This window comes from Metopolophium dirhodum, chromosome 5, assembly GCF_019925205.1.
Source record: "Metopolophium dirhodum isolate CAU chromosome 5, ASM1992520v1, whole genome shotgun sequence".
NCBI classification, from domain to species: Eukaryota; Metazoa; Arthropoda; class Insecta; order Hemiptera; family Aphididae; genus Metopolophium; species Metopolophium dirhodum.
This window is the reverse complement of record NC_083564.1, coordinates 4406624-4427551: the sequence shown is the minus strand read 5'-3', so window position 1 is coordinate 4427551 and position 20928 is coordinate 4406624. Positions and strand designations below refer to the sequence as shown.

Here is a 20928-nt window from a genome sequence, read left to right as displayed (position 1 = left end):
TTTATTGCCAAGAATTGATACTGATATAATTTCATTTCACGCTAAATCGGTTTTCCACAAAATCGATTTTGGATTTTGGTGTAAATTTAAAACAAATTAACGTAGGTACATGACATTTTCACTGGTCGTTTATATTTGCATTTTCTATACACGATAAAATTTTCAAAATATTTTGATTTGTTTTGAACTGTTTAGGAACATTTCAGTTTCCAATTTTTTTAGTTTTTTTTTACAATAAATATCAATGACATTTTATTAGTTCGTTAAAAAAGCTTAAAAATTTAATATAAGGCTCCTAGTATATTATTTAAGAGATTTATTTTGAGTTAAATTCATAAAAAATTTCTTTTTAAATCTAAGATTTGAAAATGCAATACAAGATTCCTCATAAGTTTGTCTATTTTTATCAAAAGAAAATGCCTACAAGAAACTCAAATTAAATTTTTATGAGCGTTTGAAATTCATATTTTTACAACATTTGATATTCACTCGATTTCTCATGTAACGATTTTCTTATTTTGTTACGAATGACTGTAGATACTTGAAAAATTCACTGAATGTTTATATTAGTATTTTCGATAAATGATAAAATTTTGAAAATAATTTAACTGTTTTTGAGCTGTTTACGGACATTGTCAGTTTTAAATTTTTTTAGTTTAATTTTTTTTAAATATCAATAAAATTATATTTGTTGGGTAAAAAGCGTGAAAATTTAATGCAAGGCTCCTGATATAATGTTACAATAGCATTTGAAAAATATTAAAAATATATAGGCACAATTTTTTTTTATAAGCATTTAAAGTTCGAATTTTGACAACATTTATCAAATTTAAAATGTAACAATTATTTTGCAGTTAAAAATTTATAAAATGTTCAACTTTTATAGTTAAGGATTGAAAATTTAAAACAAGGTTCCACGTAAATAGGTTATATATAAATTACTTTATTCACAATAATATCATCAAATATACTTGGTAATATCATAGGCTGACTGACCATTTTCGCTCAGAATCGTTTTTCTTATACAATATTATATCATTGAATTCAAATTTAACACCATCCATTACAGTGATCCACTTGTAACCTACTGTACAGCAAAACGACACCCACTTGCCCGCCTTTTTTTTAATTTAGCTGTCAAGCACTCTAGCAGCTAACTAAATATTTATTAAATGTTTTAATACACTTCGGCCACTCGGTATTTTTATAATTTATGATTCTAGTAAAAGTAAACAATAAAATAATACTATTTACAAATATACAATATATTATAACTAATATGTTACGGTTAAGGAACTGACGTACCTAACAAATTGATTAAACAAATAATCATTTCGTATTGATTTTATTTTTTTTTACTTCATTATTACGATATTATATTGTTCATAACATAAACTACAAATTTCGAACTTTTTTAGTACTGCAACAAATCAGCTATAAAAATGAATGTTTTTATAATAACTTTAAAGCCAATTTTAATGTTATGCAAGATTGTAGGCATTATCAAAACATCGTATTATTTTGAATCAAATGGATTGTTGGTCAAAAATACAAACTCCAGATATCACTCAATTTTTGAATTTTCAAAAACAGTTGTGTTGTTGTCATTTACTTACTACAGTCACAGAAAATTTGAATTGATTGATACATTGATTCTATATAGATTTTGGACCGTCATTATTACATCAAGAATATCAGAAACCTGGATCATAAAGTATGATATATATTTTTAATTGTTATTATGCCAACGATCCCACCCGCATACACATATAATTCTGCAATCATGGAAGATACGAAAATCAAAATTTTATTTTATTCTAGGTATTATTCATATAGAATAATAAAATAAGAGAAAAAAACCATAGTAAATACTAAATTTTTTAGAGTTATACGCGATTTACTTTTAAAAATATTAATTTTTGATGAAAAATAATTACTTTTTCAAATTAATAAAAATAATTTGCACATTTTTGGTTTAATTGCGTATGTTGGTTGATAGAACACTTAAATACCTTTAAGATAAAAAAAAATTACGTCAAAATGTTGATTAGTTTTGAAGATACATAAAAAAATGTGTGATATGTTTGGTTTTGATAAAAAAAAAGTTAACTGCCCATAACTTAAAAAGTTAGACCCACTTTTTAAAGGGTATTTCTTCATCATTTTGGGTATACTTTTATATGACATCGGCCGGTCACTTCCCTCCGGAACACATTGTATAAGTAATGAGCAGGGCTCGGAACTTTATGCATTTGCACCTTTCTCGGGAAGCTGCATATTTCAAATCTGATTCGATACAAATTTGTTTCGTGAACCATACAGTTGAAATACAACAATTTATGTTGCATATTTTTGCATATTTTACTGAATTTATATGATTATGCATATTTAAAGATTTTGAGTATATAAATGCATTTTATGGTAAAAATTTATAAGAAATCTACAACAAACAAGTTTTTGATGGTTGAATATTGTAAATTAAATAATTTAAAAATAAATAGCCGCCGCACACGGTTTCCTAGTCTATATTTTGAATTATACTATACCGAGTAATAGTTGAAATATTGTGTAAATGTTTATAAATATTATAAATTATAATCGTCTTATTTAATTGAAAATATGTTTTCAAGAATAAAATATTTATTTTTACCAATCGCCCGTATGGTTTATAGTGTTTTTACTAAGAAATAAGAATTAGCCTTTAATGACCGTAATGACCGGCCAGGTTTACAGATTGAGTATTATCAAAAGAAAAATATAAATAAAATATTTATGATTCAAAAATAATTTTTTTTTCTCTATAACTATGCTTTTAAATACATTTTTTTTAAAAATAATAAATGCATATTATACCGCATATTTTGGTTTTTTTTAGTGCATACGTATGCACATATTTCATTGTTTTTTAGCGCATAAAGTTCCTAGCCCTGGTAATGAGTAATAAATAATAATGATTACGAAACTCCAAATCAATTATTTCACATTTCACATTACATAGAAATAATATGTAGTACATACATACCTACCTATATATTAATTTAAATAAAGGTTCCGGTCAGGTTTCGGATTCCAATATGCAAAGGGTTCCGGTTCCAAAAACAGTTCTTTTCGGTAAGGTCCCAGTCCCCGATATGTACATACCTTTTGTCGATAAATTTCAATATAGAAATGGCCGACAAGAACCTAGGTCAAGACAAATTTAATATTCATGTTGAATCAACATTGTTGATACATTTTCAAGTATATTTTTGGTTTTTTTCAGGTTGATTAATGACATTATTGAATTTGATCAAAAACTGACATCTCTACCAACGCACTTACTGGTTCACCAGCGTCAGTTAAACAAACAACATTGGAATAGAATCTTTATTTGTGCAACTCTGTATTACATAGCAGTAACATTATTGTACATGTATTTATGGCCTGTAAAGATAGTGGATATTACTATCGTCATTGTATATTTTGTTCGTGTTGGTTTCATCGTAGAATTTACAGTGATTGTTTCTTCGCACTTTTATTTACAAAACTTAGAGTATAGATTCGAACTATTGAATGATTTCTGGAAATGCCTTCCAGCTGGATTGTTGGATGTTCCTGGTGAATGTTCACTCCATGATACAGCGATGATGGTGGATAACATACGATTGTTACACGCTGAACTATCTGACATATTAAGAATATTCAGTATGGGTTACGGACAAATGCTTTTGGGTTACTTTGTGTTCAGTTACATCACCATGTTGGTTCATCTTTTTTATACAATTTGCTTTACATTTTCAATATCTGCAGAACACAATCCAATGATGGAAAAGATCCTGAAAGAATCCATAGCATTCATCTATTATTTACAAAACATAATTTTTACCATGTCCATTGTAACTGCTGCCTCGCGAGTTAATGATAAGGTAAAAAAAAACAAATATTTTAGTTATTAATCTTAATAATTAATTATGACAGTTTGTTTATTATGTATTACATTTAACTATCATAACTTACTGTTATAACCATATTGTTATATTTTTTTTTACCATTTAGATTTACAACTGTCATTTGATTATTTTAATTTTGATGTATAAATATTGTATACTCAATAATTTAATCTCCTAAAATCCCATACTTGTTAGCTAACATAATTTTTTTTTTAATTCTGAGCTAATAACCTAACCTAACCTAACCTTTGGGAGCAATAAATAATGCTAAGATTTACGACCACGAGGATGGTATCCGGTGTTCAATTAAATGTTCAAAATTCCAAATACTTCTAAAATTATTTATGTTTTATTATTAATTTGTTAAAGGGGGGAGGTTGAAAAAATTAAAAAATGGAGGGCTACGATTTGAAAACGGTTTAAAACCACTGCCATATACACTCACTCAAGTTTGAATTGTGAGTTTTGCACGCCGAGCAATGCTTGACAGCATGACGACTGTTTTCCCTATGATACATTAAAGTTTACGATATCATGGTTTTCCCCAATTTGAATCTTCCAAAATACGAAATTGATGGAATACGTAATATTTTAGTATTGCAATCACAACGATTGTTAGAAACTCAAATTTGTTTATTATTCGGAATTTGAATACCTATACTATATAGTATTAAATAGGTTTACGCTACATAATAATCCACTGTGCCTGATTGTTGAACCCACAGGCGTAAGACTTCTACACGGACTATGCCAGCCCGGTCCAAATTGTCCGTTACCCTGACTAGGTGGCCTGACGGTCTTGGATTAAGTATCCACTCCACACACCTCAGTTTTTGACCGTAGTGTCAAAGTTTAGCTCAGAGATCCGAAGCTGACCAGGGACCATCTTAATATTGCTTACCTAATGTTTATTTGTATTATGCATGCATATTATTGTACATTTGTTTTACTCTATATTTTCAGAAAAGACAGATAATATCTTATTTACGGTTAACCAGAATTTCAAATTTATCCACAGCCTTAAAAATCCAGGTTAAAAAATTAATTTTATTTCGATTTTAAACAATTTCTATTCGGGGCAACATTAACTGTTGGCACTGACTACTTAATTAAATTATACTGTGTATGACATATGACTATTATTTTCTATTGAACACTTATTATACTAATCAGTTTTATATTTCTTTTTTAATTAGATCAAAATGTTTATGAATCAAGTATCAGTTTTTGAGTCGGATGAAATGACAGCCTATGGATTTTTCAGTATTAATTTGAATCTGGTTATATCAGTAAGTATGTATGGTTATCTAATAATTAGTCTTATACAATAAAAAAATTTAAAAATGTAGACTATAATATCTACAAGCTGATGTATACCTATCTAGAATTACGTTTTATCCCATTCATCACCTACCTATTCAATTTAAAATGTACCTAATTATTTTATTTTACAGATAATAGTATTAACTATTTCTGGAATAGCAACATTAATACAAATGAAAGAACACCCATATATAATGCACACAATTAATGCTACAAAGAATTTCTATCAACAGTTTAATGTATCGGTGTAGTGTACTGGCTAGTAATGCAGTGTTTAGCGTATTATGCTATATGTATTATCGTACCCATTGGCGCATGCACACCACAAGGGGCTGATTTATAATATTTGTTCAATATTTAACTTTTGAATAGAATATATTTTAAATGCTTAAATAGATGTTTTACATTCAAATATGCTTTAATTATTATTTTAAATGTTTCGTTTATTTTAAAAATAAATTATAGTTTTGAAATCAAAAAATATGTCATCAGGTTATTAAGTAATTTTGATGCGTAATAATTTGACGCATATATAACATACATTGGACGAGCGCACATTTGATGTAACTCGTGTACAGGCGGTTCTATGAGATACCAGACCTTCGCTTCCCGGAGGACACATTCAGTCACTTTAGACATGATGGGTCTCTAGTCACTTTCAGTCATATTATTGGAACATTAATATAAAAATCCTGAATTTTGTTATGGATGTCTATGATCTACAACGATTCATAAAAAGTGAAAACACAGCAAAATGAGACGATAATAAAATTGTTTTTAATATTCTATCTACTAAAAATATTTTATAAGAAATATTCATTAAGTACATGTTTCAAAATATGTATAATAAACTAATAATAGATCAATAATTAAAAATGTTATTAAATACCTAAATATTGATATCATATTTTTTCCATAATTTCCTTTTAAATCATTTATTGACAATATGTGTAACAATATTTATTAACTATGATAGTGATTGATTGATTATTGTGAGTTCATTTTACTAAGTACTCATAAGTATATAAATAAATGTGTTGGGCAACAGATTTTTTTTATCTTTTGCTTGTTTTTGTCAGCTGAATACTCGTCACCGATTCAATTTCTTTAGCTACTCCATTAAATAAACAGCATCTGAAAAAAATTAATTTTAATTATTAATTGAATAGCTAAAGTACATACTTTTACCCTAAATTTATATCAAAAATAGCGTTTCTATTGCTATAGGAACAAAGTACTTATGAGGTACACTAGAAACGTACTATATACAGTAAAACGACTTCCCCAGTTTTTAAAATATTTGTTTCACATGATTTTCCTGCTTACTTCTTTATTTGTACCTATCTACTTTCTTTTTATCGTTTTTATTTCATCACTTTAATCTCATAAATATTTTCTAGTTTGTTGGATTAAGAAAATTAGAACGAACTTCACAAAATGATGATGATTTGACTTACTGCACCTTCTTAATTTTCATATCCCCACTTTCAATTCTCGGTCCATTCCTACATTCGCGATTCCGTTCCACCATAATTCTTACGGTGCTAATAATCCTATTGACCGAATATCTCGTGTACTTAACGGGCTAAATAATTATGATATGTTTATTTAATGTTATATATGTGCACTGTTTATGTAACTCATTGTTTAATTTTACCTTTTCATGTCATTTATAAGCATTGATACTTTAGTATTTTTAATTTTAGGTACCTTATTTGTTTATGTAATGTTTTTCTGAGTTATGTAATTTTTTATTGTTTCTCTGAATCGATGATTCATTCTCTGTCATTTTATATTTTATGATGTACTGCACTTGAGCCTTTGGGCGTTTACTCAATGAATAATAATAATAATAATAATGAATGAATGGGGAAATTTATAGGTAGGTATTGAAGGTATTCTATATTTTTGCAGTAATTATACTCGTCTTTTGTCCATTTATAATTTATCATTTTTATTGAATTTTTTTGGGGGGGGTATTTAGAACAATCTTACTATAGTTCATAATGCTGCATAATTTATATATTTATTTGTATGGGTTAGGATAAGTTTTTTATCTTGTAAATATGCTATGGGTTTAACAATTAAAAATTATTCCTAAGCATTTTAACTGGAATTGGTTGAACTTAAGTTTTCATGAACTTTAACTTAATTTTTTTCACAAACTTTTAGAACTTTTTCGAACTTCTACGAATTTTTAAAAATTTACCAATTCAAATTTTAGTTTATAATTGTGGTAACATTTTAAGTTTTAATAGTCTTATGCCGTGGTTGCAAGAACTTTATCAGTACTAAATATTTAATGAATAGCGCTCTAATTATCCTTTAAACAAGCTTTCTAAATTTCTAATCAGAAGCACACTTTACACACTCAAACATTTAACCTATTATTGAACCATTAAGTTGATAGATTTTTATGCAACCTGTTAAAAGAATTAAGAATGTTAACTAACAAGAATCAAATAAATCTGCTGACTGCTGCTGTACTTAAACATTTCGAACTTGGTATGTTGATTGGGTATCCTGGTTTTCACAATTTAACAAAAATTAAATTAATAATTTTGAAAATAAAAATGTCATTGCTTATAGTAAAATATATAATAAACGTATAGAAGTCCCCACAAATAATCTTCTGAATTACCTACAGCAAAATAACTAACATCATTATTCTTAGTTTAAAATCTAATGTCGCCTAACTCAAATGTATATAAATAAAAAATTTTTTTGGTTTCAATATCTATTGAAGAACTTATGAAAAACATTTTTAAATCATAGATATGACGGTTTGATCACTCATAGGGTATGTCAACACTTACACACATCGTATAGTAAAATCGATACATTATCGTCGTTGCTCCGCTAAGAATCCAAAGTATCATATTTTGTTCCTTTATCATTTTTATCTAAATATGGATTTATATCATTACATCAATTTATCATATATGTTATACATATTGTCTGATATATTAAATCTACCTTATATAATTAATAATATATATTGTACCTATACATACAGTAAAATAACAATTTAAATCAAACTTGTAAATTAGAATAAACAGTAAGTTTTATTTTTAATTCGAGTTTGAATTCGGTAAAATATTTTAATAATAAATGTATTCATATTAGTACAATATATTAATATATTATATTAAATTAAAATGCAATATATATAATATCGTTTCACTTAAGTAATATCAATCTTAAATAATGTGTAATAAAAAAATGATATAATATTAAAATAGTATAAATTATATTATAAATTAAAACATATTAATTTAACTAAAATTAGGCAAACGATATGTAAATATTACAACAGGACCTAAAAATATTATTTTTAATTTGTGCATTAATTTAGTGAAGTATAATATAAAATATTATAGTTTTATAATAGATAATAAATAATGTGCAAGTATAGAAAAAACATTTTTTTTTTTTTTTTAATCTATTATGATTATGCACGATGATAATTCCAAACCCATGAAGTGAAAACTGCGATCAACAAGGTCGTGTAATTGAAAGTTAATAAATCAGCATCTGAAAAAAAATGATTTCATTAACGATATTAGTATTTTATCATTAAAATATACATCTTAATATATCAATATTGTTAGTAACATAAATAATAAATATTAATAGGACAGTTAATATCATCTTAGCACTATAGTTTTGGTACTATATTAGTACCTATATGCTAAATTAATACTAAATTTAAAGGAATAGTGAATGTTAATGTTATGAACTCAATCTATGAAAACGTTTTATGTTTTTTTAATTAAAATCTTTGTTTTTTAAAAGCCAATGGAAACAATTTGAAAAAATCACACTATTGTCATTATACACTCTAGATAAGTATAAATTCACTCTGGTTAGTTTATATTTCAAATAAAGCTAACCAATTTGATGGATCTTTCGTTTATAATCTAATTTATTTTAAACCTACTGGATTATGTGAATTTAAAAAAATCTCAAAAACAATTTTTTCCTTACACTAATGTAATATACTACCTATATTTTACATTTCGAAAAACCTGGTCAATTGGTTAGAAAATATTCAAATATTTTAATTTAAAAGAGTTTTAAGAAACTTGTATACATAATATTATATCATCCATATATTATTAAAATTTATGATAAAATACGTATTAATGTACGACAAAATTGTTTTCTACACATAGCTGTACCGAAATTGCCTATCCAGTGCACCGTTTTCATATTATAATATATTAAAATATTATAAAGTTATAAGGTTGTTTTTTTTTCTTATAGATAATTAAATATTTTTAATTTTGAAGTACTTACGTATTATGAATAAAATTAGAAATATTTAATTACCCTTACAAAAATAATAACTTAAAATAATATTTTACACACTACACCGACTACACCGTTATATAATATAATGTAATAATATAATTTAATAAGATTGAATAATATTATATTTATTAGAATTAATTGTATTGATTTAATCAAATTCAACAAATAATAGTTGAATGATAAATATTATATACTTTATAATAGTATAAGGAAATATATTCGGAATTTTCTGTATAGGTACCTGATATCAAACATTTTAAAATGTTAATACAACGTCCCACAAAATGTTTACTTATAGTAATTTTAAAATATTGAAAATAAATGTTATGCACAATTTGTTTATACAAAATTTAGTTTTAAACAAAAAATAATGATTTTTATGACTAGTTATAACACAAAAATATCATTCGTAGAGACTTCACGAATCTGTATATTATTATAAAATATACACAATAGTATTTAAAAAATATTAGTATAACTAATAAAAAATTAGAAAATATATTCATTAGAAATATAGGAAGTTGACAGACGGTGATTTTTCATGTCATTGAATTTGAATTTTCCATATCCATTATATTGACCAACTCTATAGCTTGACAGTTGACACATATTATAAAGCAGATTGATTTTCCTAGATTTTACCCATTAGTTTTAAATTGCAAATTTAAATTAAAAAAGTACCTTCGATTAGTTATCTAGTTTCCATCGGTTTCGACAATTGTATAAATAAATAATGTGAATTCCCCCTTTGTGTTACTACTTATTTTTTTTTTTTTTTTTGATGAAATCAAAGTCTTAAATAAAAATAAAAATCCATTATTTAAAAATTGATGGACTATCAATATGTCTCACATTACACGAACACTAAAGGTCAAATGTCCAACCAACTTCGCTGGTTGCGCTATTAATAATTTGTCGGTCAATCGCTTTAAACTCGACCAAGTCACGCAATCTTCATAACAATAGAGAACAAACGGTCAATTAAAATAATTTGAACCGACTTATTGGTTTCTATGTTGATACGCCTTTATTATTACTGACATCTAACAACCGATTAAAATAAACCAAAATGTGTACATACGAACAATATCAATTTATAACCGACACCCATTAAATTAAGTACGTACGTTGGAAATACATAATATTATGTGTTATATAAATATATTATGTATTTATGTATATACACATAGACGACAGACCAACCTATATAAATATTATATCATCTATTTATAAATTATAAACAGAATACATAACAATTTACTCAAAATATTAAGTTTATATACTTGTAAACATATAACACGCAGTTATTTTAGAAAAAAAGACTACCCATTTTTCTCTTATTTAATTTATGTATACAGTATCTTATTTATCCTTAATCCTTATGCAATTAGAACACGAGATTTAGTCTTGGTTTATTGTTAAACATATTTTAGTTATTGCATACATTACTTATGCGATCGTAACATTTAATTATATATACGTCGGCAATGACTATAATTATTACAGAATAAAAAGTCTTAAATTAAAAAATTAAAAAATATGTTTGGCCTGGAATACAAGCTTTGCTTTTAAAATGAAAACTATAATTTAATTTAATTATGTGTTTTATTTGTATTATCTTATTATAATTTGGTGTCAATAAATGAACTTATTATTATTAAAACATGGTTGATTTACAAAAAAATTGCTAAAATTTAAATCATTATTTAAAAAAATATATAAATATATATTTTTTATAAACTCTAGAGTGCATTGTTAAACAGTTTGTACTAATTCAATATATTATGTATATTCAATAAAACGTTGATAGTTTTTTGAATGTTTTTAAAATTATACTAACAGGATTTAACGATTTATTTTTTACCTTGAATCAATAGTTTATAAAATAGCTGCGTGTATTTAATATAAAATATAAATTGTAAATTGTAAACTCCCAAAAGTAAAACTACAGTATTGTTAAAGCAATAAATTATCACTGACTCTTAAAAATTTTAATTGAAACTATCAAAAAAATACTAAATTCAACAGCAGATGTATAGAAAATAAATGTCTATAATTTAATAACGGTAAGGTAAAAAAAAGAAACTAACTAAATTCTATATTAATGTTTTGCTTTATAAAAAACAACTTTTAATAGACATTTGAACAATACCATGGTCGTTGAGGAATATTTTCGTCAGTGTAAAATATAACCATACGCCTATCTATATCCAAAATTAAACTTACGAAATTATTATTATCAAAATATTAGTATTTAGTATGTCTTCTAATTTCTAAAAAAACGTTTATCGTATTTAATTTGAGACTAGATAAAGAATCGAAAAATAGTACCCACATAGTTTACCCTACAAGTCTTATTATAGAATTAAAAATAATTACTTGTAGAGTTGTCATGAATTTTGTGAAATTTTCGGCGAAAATAAAAAATATTTTCAAATAATATTACCTACCTACATTTAAGTAAATAAAACGTACTAACAAACTTCAATTAAAATTTGTTTAAATTGTATTTTAAAATTTAAATTATGCTTGGTTTAACTTTTTACTCAATAGATCTTAGATGTAAAAATGCATACTTTATAAAATGAAAATAAAAGTTTTTTTCAACATTTCATATCTAGCCCGACAATTGTAATAATGAATTACCTTTATGATAGTAGGTACAATATAAGTATTTGTGTTCATCTGATAATCTTGTATTGTATTATAACAAAGATTATTTTATAGATTTTTATGTTAGTTTTTTTCTTTATTTTTAAAGAAAAAAAACCAGTCTAAACAGTTATGAAATGCTAGCATATATTAATGTAAAATTATTTAATATTTAATTACAGTTGCAAGACTCCTTTTCCTCAGTAAATCCATCTTTACATGCACATATCTTCAATCTTGGATTCGTTAATGTGGCGTTATTTTTGCATATAGCATTCGGCAAACATTCCACGTCCGTTTCACACGATGTTTTTAATGCTGGAACAAAAAGCGGTCCTGGCAAAAAGTTAGTACATACTAATACCTAGATTTATAATGCATTAATATGTAGGTACGAAGGCTAATTGCAAGAATAATTAATTAGAGTATCTAGAAAATAATGTATTGTATGTTATTTTGGTTCAATAAATATGGATTAGAATAATTCATGATGTGAAACTCAATAGTTGCAACAAAAATTTTAAGTAAAATATTATACAACTTATTGAAATACTGAATAATCAGGAATAAAATTAATAATGCTAAACATTGGTTACTTACATACACGGTACACGTTTTATAACGGTTCAGCAAAATTGAAATGATTGGAAATATTATAATCGTACTTTGGCAATGAATAAATTCCATTTTATATCAAATATTTATGTTTATCCAGTTAAAAAAGAGCTTAAATTCTGATAAGGTTATACCTATATTTATCATCAAACAATAAACAATTAACAGTTTATTGTATTTGTTTTATGAAGCTGGCGGCGCATTGTATGGACAGCGCATTACCTATGCAGTTTCAAAATCACAATGGGTAAACTATTCATAAATAGGTAATGTATGAATAAATATGATGTACTTATATTGAATACGTTATTATTTTAAATTGTAAATATATAAAAAATGATGTAACACAACTAAAATTGTTGATTCTCTAATTATCCGATTATTATTCGAAAAGACCTAGTCGGTTTATTATTTGAATACTATCGGTGGCTGTAAAACTACTTTTTTAGAAATAGTGACTGTTTTTTTGTATTGTGTATTTTCGTGATTAAGTCTGTGGTAATTACATATAGAATAATGTTACATTATTAGTTATTACACTATAATAATACAATAATGTTACACTTAATTGTTTTCTGCGCTTAGCTGTATCAAGATTGCCTATTCACTGCGCCGGCGTCATATTACGAGTAGGTAGACGAAGTTTTTTTTATAAACATTATAATAATATACTTCTTTTAGATTCTGAGTGGAGCCATGAATGCATTAGTTCTACAATGGTTTATATTTTTTTTATCATAATAAAAATAATATCAAAAAATCAAAAAAAATTTGGGATATTTAACCTTTTTTGCAATACTAGTTTTTGACAAAATCAATTTTGTTCTTTTGTTGTAACGCGAATGTAGTTAAGGTAACGTTGTTTAAGGTTGTTTTTAGAAAATATTAGTTCGACCTATCGTAGTACTGTATAACTAATAAAACAATTAATTATACTCATACACAATACAAATACATGATAAAATATCCTTAAAAATATAGGGTGACAGACCACCTTCACCCAGAATCATTATACAATTATATATCATTGAATTTGAAAACATATCCATTACAGTGACCTACACAATGACGAGGTACATTCAAAACCTATTACATAACACATCCCCTTGGTTTTTTTAAGTACCTATATTATATGTGTATGCTGTAGGGATAAAAAATTGTAAGATACATTTTGAAAATTATCATAGGCAATACACGAAATATTGATAAATAAAACAAAATATTTGATATTAATTTTGATATAATTTAGTAAAACTGAATATTACGTTTTAATAGAATAACTGATTTTGATTCAACTAATTTGGGACCTTACACTATTGTTTGACTTGATAAATTATTTATTGCGTATACAGTTATACCTCTTGGTTTTTTTAAGCAGTCACCATTGGATGGCTGTTTTCCATCTGCACACAGACATTTTCTTTTCTTGTCACTCGGATCGAGCGCACAAGATGTAAATGGCGTATCCAAACAATCGGAGTCTGTAGTACAATCCTGAACTGCATTATTAACTGAAAATAATATTCACAGATTTAATTTATTTCTAACTACCTAGCAATTTGTCGTTTTACATTACATATACCAAATTTAATTCATGGAAAAATAATAGTTCCTATTATCCTTTTGCCAAAACAAGACGTTTGAACAAAAACATATCGCGAATTTAATAAAGGGCAAAGCAGGATAAAAGTCTAAGTATGACGGTGATTAGTTTTTTTATAAATCACGCACTTTAAAACGAGTTTTTGAAAAATCCATTAGACACGCCCTCAATTGTATAATAAACAGTCGACATAATTTACACGTACATTGAAGTGTGAATTTTAACATAACAACACATTACAATGACGTAGATATTATAAATATATTGACATTAAGTTTTTCAGTTTTAAATTCTGACATAAATCGTTAACTATAGTAAACTGCGTATACTGTATACACTACCACTTACGTAAACTATATAAGTACCTATATAATAATTTTTAGGCAATTTTAATGTGTTTATTTTATAAATGTAATAGTGGCTCGGTGCGGTGCAGTGGCTGAAATCAATCACGCAACGTGATTGAGAGTAAGCTACCGCCCGCCGCTGCTACTAGTTCCCGGATGGGTGACCACCCGGGTCCATAGTGGCATATAAATACGTTTATCGATAAATGTTGTCAGTACTTTGTAGATTTTGATACAACGATAAAATATAAAATTATCAAATTACATAACAAAAAATCCCTGCTGTAGATAATATCTGATGACTACCTACCTATCTTTTTCGTACGAATTTCGTTAGTTTAAAACCGTACATCAGTCAAGACTTTTGAATTTATCGTGTGTCAGTGAGTGAACATACTACTATACTAGCTGTGTTTAAAAAAAAAAATTCATAAATTTAGCTTTATAAAGATTTAAAAGAAATTATTTCAAATAAAAGGGAAGATAATATTAATTTAAAGAGTTAAGACGTACATATTGTGTAACGGAGGTCCCACAATAATTTACACATACACACATTCATAATACTTCCTATAGTATTAATATATTTGTGTTTTTAATAACTTCCGACATTTAATACATTTATCTTGACTTTATATTTTTACTATATTTTTTCTAGTAATATTTTTTTTCGTAACCAATAATTTACTTATTCCTAATTATATTAGTGCTAAATACTAAATAATTATACTTACGTATGTTATCTACAATTTATTTATTATAAAAATAACATATTATTATGATTATCATATTATGAATTATTAAGCTAATGAAAAAATGATTAAAATGTTGAATGCCATAGCCCATATAGGTATCTTTGAAAATTAAATCGTTCAATTATTAGTGTGTGAATAATTTTATTTAACCGTTCACCACGCGTATTTGGATAATGTTAATTATTGGAAGCTAAAATCTGAAATATTGTATTATTGTCATTAGCTAAAATCTGCGGTTAAACTTAACGTCAGCTGAGTAATCTTAACATAGGCCAAGCGTCGAACATTAACCGTAAAGTGTATATTTGATTTTATTATATACCTAGTCAGGCAAAACGCCTATTCCGTTTATAACGTGACCCAAGTAAGGTGGGTATGCTTGTTTTCGTTAAGGGCGCTTTGCCGTTTTGACGTGTTATATAGCTTCAACTTATACATGCCTATAGAAATAGGTAAAACACCTGGCCTAATTCTAATACAATTTAAACGCCGAAACTATATAGGTACTTATCTTCTACATAATATATTCTATAATTGCAGGCTATTTCTGAGTTTGAACGCTTCAGTGTAATCTACTATATTATACCTACTAATATGATTTCATTGATGAATCTAGACATAATGTTATTTTTGTGGGTACTCTATTTGTGTATAAACTTTTGAATGGATCTATCGACAGGCCTGATTTATTGAAAAATATATCATTCAATGTAGATATCGTAAATAAATACTCGCAATTTTCGTGGCTTCTATACAGCAAATATTATGTTGTTCTAAATCGCCCCTCTATCAAATTATCATTTGTATTGATAATAAATTGAAACATCGTGCTCTTAATGTATTATAGGTTGCTATTGATTATTTGAATACATTACAATATTTATCTTATTATGTAGGTACCTATCTGTTTATGCGCGTTTAATGCTAATTGTACCTACTATTGCCCCTCATTTGCGTAAAAATCATTGGATAAAAATTAAATAATTACAATATATTATAATATACTGTTGTACAGTGGTCGACCGGATCACCCATCACCATTTGGTTGATTGCGACGAGTCTTTATTATTTCGTCTGCCCGTGCAATGCTTAAATCCAAGATGGTTGGCGTAATCCTTACATCTTCGTTTACGTTTTTATATTTTATTATATTATATTATACTCATGAAACTATTCAAAAAAAATTTAAGAGTGATCAATTTGTAATTTAATCGTTTTCAATTAATTTTTTTCAGATAATACATGGCGCCTATGTACTATATATTAACATTTTCATATTGGTATGGATCCAACACTGCTTAGATATGTAATCATAATTGAATAATGTATTTTAACGATGTCGGTTTTTATGTAACTACACATACATTATCGTTAAAAACAATCAAAAATACCTGTCCCGAAAATTCTAAAAGATAAAACGGAGAATAATAATACAATTGTTATTAGCGCCTTGTTGTACAGGAAGTTATTAGTAATACTCAGTATATCTTATTACAAAGCCTCATTGAGGGGCGGGAAATTGCTATATTAGGTACCTATCTTATATCGGTTAACGAAGCCACCAGTAATTCGCGTAAAACGCAAACAACCATAATATATATCAGTGAACGTCGTCGGAATACGGCGGGCTCGCTTGAATACCTACGCTAAAATGATATTATTCTTGCGCATATATTAATAAATGTCGAGGAAAAACCCGTGGTCGATGTGTATGAAAATGGTTTTTTATAACCGAATTGGTGATGCCACAATTGAACAGAAATATTTTTTGGACCCGAAAAGCACTCTGGCCCGCGATGTGGTTCACGAACACGCACCCACGGACACGACGTCGAAACGGAGAAAGCCGAAAGAAACCTCGGGAGGGAAAACGGACAAACAACCCTGCAAGCAAATCGTGTGTACACAGTATAATACATCATACTTTAACGTTTATAATAATTATTGCGATTGTTTGCACCGAGTTTTGTGTACATATATATTATGTTATAAATTATAATATAATATACCGTAACGCCACATAATTTTTTTTTCCATCTTTACGTCGTTATTTTAATATTATACCGTAAACCATTTCATAAAGGTCCTGCTACTTGTAAAAAAAAAAAAAAAAAGACTATAAAATATATATATATATATACACACATTATACAGGTGGGCGGCAGGGACACGCGGTACCTACGCGCACAAAACAAATTTTTAATGTAAAATTGTATGCACTTGGGAATTTTTTTTCTCTCTATTTACCGCGTGTTCGACGAAGGCGTCAAACCGTTCCGTTTGCAGTCGTTGCCGCCATGGTCGTCGCCACCACCGCTATATAAAGCACAGCACACTTATAATACATAAACATTATGATATATGTATGTATATGTATACATAAGTACCCATGCTGTTATACCTTAGCTGCCGCCGCAGCCTTAGCGTGTGAAACAACCGTAAATAGTGCATGTATATGTATGATTTTTTTTTTTGCGCCCCTCACTATTTTACTTTCTAACCCCCGGCCACCACTCTTAATCCTTTCTTTCCGCGTATTTTTCCTATTCACCGCTGACTTTTTAATTTCCCTTCATGTCCGAGCACGAGCATTGATAATATTATTCGCTCAAACACAATAATATACACAATGCACTGAAGTGTATACTGCGGATCGATAAAAAAAATTAAAACGGTTGTTGGTATACCTATAATATACCAGATACCTGTACAACAATGCTGTCGAAGCGTCAATGTATGAATGTGGAGTATAAAATAAGTAATAAAATTATAAAATAATTTATGAATCGGATGTAAACCAAAACGATTGAAATTTCGTGAGCGCATTCATAATCGTTCCATACGTTCTTCGACGTTTATGTATACTATTACGTCAAATTAGGGAAAAAGTGGAATGGGATGCTGCGAAATTCGTGTGACTTATCAGTCATCTTCTATATAATATTTCAAAAGTGTTATCTCTGTTGGTCCTGAGACTCAAGTTGTGTTTAAACTGTGCTTAAGTTGTCCCGGACGATGCTGAACCTACCTATATTTACCTATTTTCAGTCTGACCAGAACATTTTTTTTTCAAAAAAGGGAACTAATTTACTGAATAAGAGTAATGAGCATCATACTCCAAATCCTGCAAGTACGTAATAACAACGCAAACTTAAAATTTGTACTTGTAACGGTTGTACGTTGGTTGGTCAACGCATGCTCAAACAGCGCACTTGTGAGAACAAGAAACTGTAATGTTCAGTATAATAATAGTATTGTCTACACCAACGTGGATTTACGCACGCCGGGTACAAACCATAAGTGAGTCAAGCATACACTAGTCATTATAGTATAATATCATACCGTCATGCGGCCGGATCACGCTCACCTGTCACGTTCTTGTTGCCCGAGTTTCCTCCGAACGTCGTGGACCATCGCTTGTTCCGGGCGGCGGACGACGGTACCGGAACGACGCCGCCGGGGACGGTGTCTGCCGCGGCGGTACCGAGTGGGCCACCGCCGGCCACCCCGACGACGGCCATACCGGCTGCCGGCTGCAGCAGCAGCAGGGCGGCCATCGCGAAACAACAAGAGTACGCCGCCAAAAACTCGTGCACCGTCCGCTGGGCCATGACTGTCTTGTAGACGTGTCCGCGGCGCCGCGTCTCAATAACAAATGGCCCGCGGCGTCGGTCGCCGCTCGCCGCTCGCTGTTGGTGTGTGTGGCGTGCAGTGGCGTGTGCGTGTACGTGTGTACTTGCGTGCGCGCGCGTGTGTGTGTGTGTGTGTGTGGGCGAACCGTCGTTAAGAACTATATATAATATATATTATATATTATTATACGAATATTAAATTTTAAAAAAAAAACTTTTTCGAGTATGACTGGCGCGCGTACGCCTCACGCCAACTGTGGCGCCCATGTACACAATATTATTATTATATTATGTTTTGTGTGGCGGTTTTCGTTTTCGTTTAGTTTTGTTTTTTCGATTTTTCACGTTCAAATAAGGAAATCGGCTTAACACGCAAACTGATTAATGAAGTTTTTATTGGACGGTAAATATGCACGGTGGGGAGTGGACGTGAAGGTAGAGGTGGAGACGGTCAGTGTTTATACATAATATATATTATAATATACGAACATTGCGAATCCGTGACGGTGGAAGCGGCGATGGGGGACGGCCAACGGCAGAGTTTCGTTATTTTGTATTTTTTCTCATTCGGTAGGTTATATAGGTAATGTACGTGTACGTATGCACAAACTCGGCTAGGAACGGTCAATGAAATTAAAATTCATTATTTAAAACGCGTCCGCCGTTCATGGTTTTGATGAAATATATGACCAGCACCCGACTTACCTGTGTATACATACGGAACATAATATAATATAGGTACATAATATATAATACCTGTTGTGTGTGTGTGCGCGCGTGTGTGCAAGTACATACACATAGGTAATATACATATATACGCGTGCAATAATTTATCAAGACTTTTGTACAATACTAATATAATAATATTATTATATATTATACACAATAATATGCACGATTATATAGGGCACAGTAGCGCTTGAAAAAATTGTGCTTTGCGTTGTTTTAATATACATAATATTTTTAATATGTATTGTTAATTTATTATGCAAATCAAAAAACTAGCGTTGAATTATTATAACGATATATTTATACTCAGATTATAGCTATTTTTTTTTTTATTATATATTATTATTTTCTCGAAAGTACACCATTTTTTTTAAACGTCATAATTCAATATTCTTAAGCTTTATATTGGGTACCTACCTATGTTTTTATTTTTAATGTACATCGTATATACCCTCGTCCTCATCACTCATCCTCATCACCTCATCCTCATCACCTCATCATCATTACCGCCGATTCGTGACGTATATTATATCCCCGCGCGCAACCAGCTCAGCCGCATACGTATACGATATACCCTGCCACCCCGCTCTTGCCCCTTCTGCTGATCCACGTACACAGACGGCTGATCATCTATTACACACGTATACGATGTACCCCCGCCACCCCGCTCTTCCATATCAATTGGCCGCCGCCGCGCGAGGAAAATAATTAAAAAATTTTATTCACCGGACCGGGATTCGAACCCGCACGTCGATCGACCGCCGCACCGCTGCGCAACTTACTCGCTTATACTTGCGAGGTGTATTCTATCTAATTTAACTGGAATAATGACAATTGCTCGCATATGTACGAGACGTATAATTTCCCCCATATATTACACGTCATTCTAATAATATATTATTGTAATCAGTTATCATTTGTTATCATATATATATTTACCCGCCCGACCTTACCAACGGCCGCCCGATCACGCTGCACGTGTGCAACATACATTTAATCAGTTATCATACATTATCAGTTATCTTATTT

At 28.8% G+C, this 20928-nt stretch overlaps 1 protein-coding gene across 2 annotated transcripts; it reads right to left on the bottom strand.

The window, feature by feature from the left end:
- Positions 1-6199: 6199 nt before the first annotated feature.
- On the bottom strand, positions 6200-19360 carry LOC132944945 (uncharacterized). 2 transcript variants are annotated; one of them, XM_061014515.1, is made up of 5 exons: positions 18906-19360; positions 14192-14344; positions 12399-12554; positions 8069-8786; positions 6200-6386 (listed from the first exon to the last, which is right to left on the bottom strand). In XM_061014515.1, exons 1-4 carry the CDS (start codon positions 19147-19149, stop codon positions 8704-8706), a joined length of 636 nt encoding a protein of 211 aa, XP_060870498.1. In that variant the 5' UTR covers positions 19150-19360; the 3' UTR covers positions 6200-6386; positions 8069-8703. The 2 variants fall into 2 exon arrangements, with proteins under 2 accessions (XP_060870498.1, XP_060870499.1); XM_061014516.1 differs by having other exon boundaries at positions 6213-6386; positions 12399-12536; positions 18906-19300.
- Positions 19361-20928: the final 1568 nt, after the last annotated feature.

Coding starts and splice junctions, on each gene's coding strand:
- LOC132944945 (XM_061014515.1), bottom strand. CDS start 19,149: ATGGCCCAGCGGACGGTGCACGAGTTTTTGGCGGCGTACTCTTGTTGT. Junction 14,345..18,905: donor GGGCAACAAGAACGTGACAG/GTGAGCGTGATC, acceptor TATTATTTTCAG/TTAATAATGCAGTTCAGGAT. Junction 8,787..12,398: donor GGAAAAGGAGTCTTGCAACT/GTAATTAAATAT, acceptor ATTTTTTTTCAG/ATGCTGATTTATTAACTTTC.